The sequence below is a fragment of the Aegilops tauschii genome, chromosome 3, assembly GCF_002575655.3.
Source record: "Aegilops tauschii subsp. strangulata cultivar AL8/78 chromosome 3, Aet v6.0, whole genome shotgun sequence".
Lineage (NCBI taxonomy): Eukaryota > Viridiplantae > Streptophyta > Magnoliopsida > Poales > Poaceae > Aegilops > Aegilops tauschii.
In genome coordinates, this window is record NC_053037.3 from 24,541,084 (window position 1) to 24,548,612 (window position 7,529).

General features: G+C 47.4%; 1 protein-coding gene across 1 annotated transcript; it reads left to right on the forward strand.

Annotated features, from left to right (window-relative positions):
* The first annotated feature begins 4,292 nt into the window (after window positions 1-4,292).
* On the forward strand, window positions 4,293-7,032 carry LOC109776732 (uncharacterized). The gene is made up of 3 exons (XM_020335398.3): window positions 4,293-4,467; window positions 6,464-6,507; window positions 6,589-7,032. The coding sequence occupies exons 1-3, from the start codon at window positions 4,387-4,389 to the stop codon at window positions 6,812-6,814; spliced, it is 351 nt and encodes a 116-aa protein (XP_020190987.1). The 5' UTR covers window positions 4,293-4,386; the 3' UTR covers window positions 6,815-7,032.
* Window positions 7,033-7,529: the final 497 nt, after the last annotated feature.

Below are 7,529 nucleotides of genomic sequence, written 5' to 3' on the forward strand. Positions count from 1 at the left end.
TCGAAACTACGACCTCTCTACAGAGTTGCACACATACGGTGTCAGCTATCCGGCAGGGCTTCGCCGTCCAGAACTAGTTCCTGCCGGAACCCAGACAGCCTTTCGGCTCTACGAAACTATTTCGCTGGGAGGGAGAGAAGAAGCCAGATCATTGCAATGGCATGTATGTGAGAAGGGATGATCCTTTAGGCAGCCCCCTCCACCCCTATTTATAGGCCAAGCCCAAGGGTGGCTTCTCCAAGAAGCCAAGGGGGGAAATACCAAAAAGGCCCTCAAGGTGGCTTCTCCAAGAAGCCAAGCAAAAAGCACTTTCACTATTCATGACGACATTTTTCAGCGTCCGTTCGAATTGAAAATATTTATGTGGGCTCAGAACATTTCCAGTACCCACTAAAATAATTTTCAACGCGTTCCGAAACAATTTCGGTTTAGTGATTTTCATCTGCGAAAAGCAAACAAGAATGCGTTTTCACTATTCATGAAGACAATTTTTCGCGTCCACTAAATCCGAAAATATTTCTGTGGGTCTTAGAATAATTCCAGTACCCACTAAAATGATTTTGGATTCGTTCTGAAACAATTTTAGATTAGTGAATTTCATCCGCGAAAAACAGCCAAAGCGGTACCGGCAGCTCCGAAACATTTTCGGTTTTTATTTCTGAAAATTCCAAAAAGTTTCCAGAATGATTCTGGCACCCTCCAAGAATTATCAGGCATGTGCCGAAACCATTTTGACTTAATGGCATACCCCGAAACAACTTTTTCGGTTTCACCGAAACTCATCCGGTGACCTCTCTCTGCGGTCCGATTCCGCTGTCCGAAACTTTTCGGTGGCCGAAACTTTTTCGGTGATTTTCTCTCTGACTCCCTGTCTAGTATTCAGCAGATAGATGACCCTTAAGCGTGTGACCCTATAGGTTCGGTGAAGTATAGACATGACCTGGAACCCCTTCCGATCAATGATCAACATCGGAGCCGTGGACACCCATATTGACCCCTATACCCACACGAATGAATATTCGAGTGAACCTCCAGTTGAGGTGAGCTATTCCTGTTGCTTCACGATATATCACAAACACCTGAGGTGAGATTTATTGCATCCCCGTGGGCCAACACTTTGTCCACTATGCAAGTTACCTCGTTACCGGTTTTGTTCTCTTTTCTCGTTTCGTGTTCCGGCATCCCCGTGATCAAATCACAAAGTGTCTGGCCAGACGATGATGGACACCGTAACACCGAGTGGGCCCGAGTATATCTCCCCATCGTCGGAGGAGCAAATCCCAATCTCGAGCTATCAAGTTACTTAACATACTTTCCCATGAACCCGTAAGCCGCCGTAATAGCCATCCAGTTACGGATGACGTTTAACAAACCCCAAAGTTCATGAAGCAAGCATGAAGAAACTCGATACTCTCATGGTCTAAGGAATTATGCAAACATTAACTATCTCTGTGTTATAAACCATTAACTTGTGACGAATGTATCTCATAGCATAACATCAATTCGGGTCGATTCAACACAAATGTCCTTCCTGACATTGTGCCCTCAAAGTTGCTTGGCATAGACATGCCCATGATTGGGAAAACATAATCATCATGCAACACTTGAGCTAGTCTTAGAGGCACGACTAGGAATACATTTTACCGTTTATTATTCCACACGTGCATATGGGTTCTCCCCAGAGCCTTTATGGATATACGGGCTCGGGAACCACAGCAGTTATAGCATGGAACATAAACATAATTATGAACAAGGAGATAATCAATAACATTTATTATTGCCTCTAGGGCATATCTCCTACAGCTGACATAGTACTTAAAACCCCCGGAAGATGGCAAAGCAGGCCCCCAAACATCGGTATGAATAAGCTCAAGTGGTGATGTAGAACACACGAGTAGAATAATGATATGGTAACTGGTGACTCTTAGCACGCCGACAAGCATCACACAGAGAAGACTCAATGTTTGTAGAGCACAACAATTTATTTAAGCTAACAATGGTATGAACTATTTTATTCGAAGGACGACCAAGACGCCGATGCCACTGCTCGGTAGTCAGCCTAACGCCGGAAGACGCATGACGTCCAGAACTGACGGTGCGACTGAACTGAAGAGGGTAGAGGCCGCCACGACTCCTACCGCGAAGAAGGATGTTCTTCCTGAGCTTGTCATTGACATAGAAAAGGAATTTATGAAATTCAACAAAGATCTTATTGTCAGAAACAAGACGATAGACGGAGAGCAAATTAGTGCTAAGGTCAGGAACAAAAAGAATATTTTTGAGTTCAATTGGGGCGGATGAACCAGGTAAGCGAGAGTGGCCAACATGTGTAATAGACAAACCTACACCGTTGGCGACTTCACTTGATCCGTGCCGTTGTAGCGCTCCTAGATGTTCATCCGGCTCATGTCGTTGGTGAGATGATCCGTGGCGCCGGTGTCGAAGAGCCAAGATTGACTGGGGGCAGGTTGGTAAGAGGTAGAATTTCTAGCACGATTTTCGTCGTACTGGAAACGCATGGTTGTAGCGTTGTTTGCACTGGAGAACCTCATGCCCCCAGTACCGGCAAACTTGACAGCGGGGGCGCTCGCGCCAGTTGTTGCGCCTGCCACCGCCGTTGCCCTGTCCTCCTCCGCCGTTGCCACCACCACCACCCCCTTGGTTGGAGCGGTTGTTACCGCGGGAGGCCTGCTGGCCGCCTCCTTGCAAGCCAGTAGGACGACCCCCGGAGCGGCCGTCGTTGGTGGTGTCGGCGAAGGTGCGCCCCCCTCCACGGCCGTCGCCTTGCCGCGCCACGGCGTTAGCGGAGGTGGAGAACTCGGGGGCGAAGGCGTTCTGCTCCTTGAGGGATTCATAGGAGAGGAGCATGGAATAGAAGTCCGACAGGCTGAGGTTGTCAGCGCCGGCGGCTGCCAACACCGTGAGAGAGTGCTGGAGGGACTCGTACTGAGGCCCGAGACTGACGACGATGTAGTCGATCACCTCAGCATCGGAGAGAGGCGACCCCACCTGGGCCATGGCGTCTGCGAAACCCTTCATCTTGTGAAAGTAGGCGGCGGCGGCGAGCTCGTTCTTCTTCAGCGTCGAGAGTTGATGCCGCATCTGGTGCACCCCGGCCCTGTTCTGTGCCGAGAACATGGACTCGAGGCACGCCCACACAGAGGGCGCGGTGGTGCGGCCGATGACATGGCCGAGGATCTCCTCCGTCATGGAGCCGACGAGGATGCTGAGAACACGCTGATCCGTGTAGAACCGCAAGGCGTACTCCGGATTGGGCTTGGTCACGGCCTTGGCACCGTCTCCTTCGGTGATCGTGGCCGGAGGCGCTCCGTAGGAGCCGTCCAGGAAGCCGTACCAGCCCTGGCCGGCGATGTTGGGGACGACCTGCATCTTCCAGAGAAGAAAATTGGTGCGATCTAGACGCACCGTGATGGTGTTGAGGTTCTGGCCGGTAGGGGCGGAGATGATGGTGCCGGTGGGGATGGATGGTGTGGAGGACTGGGACGAGGTGCTCGAAGAGGAGATGGAAAGCTGCAACGCGGCGGTGGAGGCCATCACGTCGGAGTGCGGCGGCGGCGGCAGCGGGAAAAGAGATGGCGGCGGCGGAAGCGCGTGTGCGAGCAGAACCCTAGGTCGGATCGACCCGCTCTGTATACCAAATCAAAAAGAATTATTTGCCGTGGTTAGCCCCAACCGGCTGGCATCTCTTTATATTGATAGATCAACTTGTACAAACTCTAACACGTCGTGTGCAAAGAAAATGTGGAAAACTTGCATGTGATGAGTCAAATCAAATGCAAACAGCCGTCAACAACAAAAAAATATACATATTGACTTATAGCAAATAAAGCATGAATTTATTTGCTAAATTCAATAAGATGTGAGCCAGTTGAGTTGGTGTTATTTTTTTTAGAAAAAAGAAGAAGAATAACTCCGATAATAAATGAAAAACCAAAACGGAGGAGGAAAAATAGGGTGGACAACGGAACTTTGGTAACCCCCAAAAAACAAGATTTGTGTTTTGTGGACCTTCCTTATTTTCACTCCCTCCGTTTGAATTTTTTTTTCCTAAATTTGTCTCTCAAATGAATATATCTAGTTTTTTTGGATGGAGGGAGTATTTTTTGTGTGGAATGTTTTCTGTGGACCTAGAAGCTGTGGGACAAGAGGAGAATATTTGTTTTGTTTTTAGATTAGAATCTGGACAAGACGAGAAGAGGCCGAGGCCGAGCCCAGCCCAGCAATCTGGCGGGCCCCGTTGGAGACCGAGGCGGTCCAGTTGTTTAAGAAGGGGATCCCGAGGCCCGGACGAGCAGAAGGAAACCCTAGCCGCCGTCGTCTTCCTCTTCGTCGTCCTCGAAGCCATCTTCTGGTCTGTTGGTAGCTATGGCGCTGCGCACCGTTGCCGCGAAGCTGAAGGCCCCCGTCGCCTCTCTCAAGCAGGCCTGGGCGGTCTGCCGTCCTCAGGTTCGCTCCCCATCCCTCCTACCGCAATCTCTGTCCTTTGATTTGACTCCAATCGGACGAAATCCCATGCTGCGTTAAGCGATTCCTCATCTTTGCCGGCCATCCGCGAATTTATCGCACGTTATCTTAGGGATTGAGATTTGGATGGGGATATCGATCGATTCGCCATGCCGCCTTCTTCCTTATCGTAGAAATTTGAGATTTTTATGGGGACACGCGAGCTTGTCGCATGTTCCTGGAACGATTCTCGATTTGGATGGGCTATACTCGATGAATTTGCCGCCCGTTGCCGTATGGATTGCGACTTGGATGGCGTAGATGGATGAATCGATAGGTGGCCTTAGGGGCTGCAGAAGCAGATCTATTTATTCCTCTGTTTGCCCGCACGTAGAGATCCTGTTGGAGTCTGGGATGAACACCATAACTATTCTACACTAGTTTTTTAGTGGGCAACTGCCAGGTCACCACATATGTTGCTGCCCTTACCCAGTGGTTATACATACATTGAAGCTAAAAAAGAAGGTTGGCTAGACACATGCCCCCATTTCTTGGTAAAATTTTGTGGCAAACTTGAATCTTTTTTAACCCATCCAAACATGCTCTAGTTACCATATCTGCTTTTGGACAAAGCACTGCAATCATTCACTATCTTGTACTCCCTCCGTAAACTAATATAAGAGCGTTTAGATCATTACTTTAGTGATCTAAACGCACTTATATTAGTTTACAGAGGGAGTACTGCTTATTTTTTTGAGGCTTGTCCGATCATGATTCCAATTAATTACTTTCTTTTGGAATCACTGCCATCTTTGATAGGCCAAGGGTTTCAAGCTCTCTAAAGGTCTTGACTTTGATGGCATAGCTGGATGAATCGATAGGTTGCCTTAGGGGCTGCAGAAGCAGATCTATTTATTCCTTTGTTTGAACTTGTTGCTTGTCACGTAGAGATCCAGTTGTAGTCTGGGATGAACACCATAACTATTCTAGTTTTTTAGTGGGCAACTGCCAGGTCACCACATATGTTGCTGCCCTTAACCAGTGGTTATACATACATTGAAGCTAAAAAAGAAGGTTGGCTAGACACATGCCCGTATTTCTTGGTAACATTTTGTGGAAAACTTGAATCTTTTTTAACCCATCCAAACATGCTCTAATTACCATATCTGCTTTTGGACAAAGCATTGCAATCGTTCACTATCTTGTACTCCCTCCGTAAAGAAATATAAGAGCGTTTAGATCACTACTTTAGTGATCTAAATGCTCTTATATTTCTTTACAGAGGGAGTACTGCTTATTTTTTTGAGGCTTGTCCGATCATGATTCCAATTAACTACTTTCTTTTGGAATCACTGCCATCTTTGATAGGCCAAGGGTCCCAAGCTCTCTAAAGGTCTTGACTCTGATGGCATAGCTGGATGAATTGATAGGTCACCTTAGGGGCTGCAGAAGCAGATCTACTTGTTCCTCTGTTTGCCTGCCGAAATCCAGTTGGAGTCTGGGATGAGCACTATAACTAGTCTAGTTTTTAGTGGGCAACTGCATGGTGACCACATATGCCACTACCCTTGCACAGTGGTTATACATACATGAAAGCTAAAAAAATGGTTGGCTGCTGCATTTCCTGGTAAAATTTAGTGTAAATCTTGAATCTTCTTTAACCCATCCAAACATGCTCTAATTACCATATCTTGTTTTGGACAAAGCATTGCAATCATTCACTATTTTGTTGAGTACTTGTTTTTGAGGCTAGTCCAATCATGATTTGAATTAGTTAATTCTTTTGGAATCACTGTCATATGGGTTTCACCTCTAGCCTATGGACAGGGGTGCATGGAAGCTTGCTATCCATGTGCCAGAGCCATGAGTTAGTTGCGAGATCTTATGGGTTTCACCTCTAGCCTACCCCAACTTGTTTGGGACTAAAGGCTTTGTTGTTGTTGTTGTTGTTGTTTTGGAATCACTGTCATATCTGACAATTTATGCAATGCATGTGTAGGCTAAGCACCCTTTGGAGGGCCTGAATGTTGATCCGCTCACCCTGTAAGGCACTAAAGCTGAACCAACTTCCATTGCCTTTTCTCGTGCGTCTATTTGAGTTTATTTGTTCATTCTCATTATTAGCCAGGAGATGAAGGCCCTCGAGAGGGCCGTTAGGGCAGGCGAAATGAAGCAGACTTTGGTTACCATTGGCTTCATGGGTGGTTTGACTGGTGCGGTTGCCCATTTGCTCCATTCAGACTTAGCTGCCCGTGAGGCGACGGCGGAGGCGGAGGCGGAGGCGGCGGTACGTGAGGTGCTTGATTCGCTTGATTCAGATGTCAATGCGGTTGGTACAAACAAAGACTAAGGCGCCCAAGGAAATGGCGTTTGGTTAGCCTCGCTGTTATGTGCGTTAATTTTAAGCTGGTGCGGATGTCTTATATGTTTAACTACTCGGTATTTGGCTTGTGGCAAGAGTACTATTTATGACTGGGTAGTCTGTGGATTCATCCGAGTAATCTCTGATAATATTGAGGTTTCATCTGTGTAATATGTTATCTAAGCAAAGGGTCAAGCGTTTTGTCATTTTGCCCATGTGTGTGAGTCTCATCTAAATCAATGGTTAAACCCTGATCGTTACAGCTATGAATCGCAGCTATGAATCGCCCTATCAAGAGGTATCCTACGGTGATTGATGATGGAGGCCGGCTGCCGCTGCTATCACATGCAGAGAGCACTCAGTCTCTCCCGATCAAATGGCAATCTCCAGTCCATGGTCGTGTAAAATTAAATGTTGATGGATCTTACTATGAAGCTTCTGGAGAGGCAGGTGCAGGCATGGTACTGCGCGATGGCAACGGTGCCATCATTTTCTCGGCTTGCAGAAGCCTGGTTAACTGAGCAAATCCTTTGCAAGCTGAACTTGCAGCCTGTTTGGAGGGTTTGAACTTTGCTATGCAATGGTCGCCACTTTCTGTGGATGTTGAGATGGATTGTCTGGTTGCCGTGCTCGATTCGGGCACCAATGAAGGATAGGTCGCTGCATGCGATGATGATAAGTGAAGTCACTTCTTGGTGATAGG

Bases quoted from the DNA above. Each gene is read 5' to 3' on its own strand.
- LOC109776732 (XM_020335398.3), top strand. From the start codon at position 4,387: ATGGCGCTGCGCACCGTTGCCGCGAAGCTGAAGGCCCCCGTCGCCTCT. The intron at 4,468-6,463 runs GTTCGCTCCCCA...ATGCATGTGTAG, and splicing joins GGGCGGTCTGCCGTCCTCAG to GCTAAGCACCCTTTGGAGGG. The intron at 6,508-6,588 runs GTAAGGCACTAA...TCTCATTATTAG, and splicing joins AATGTTGATCCGCTCACCCT to CCAGGAGATGAAGGCCCTCG.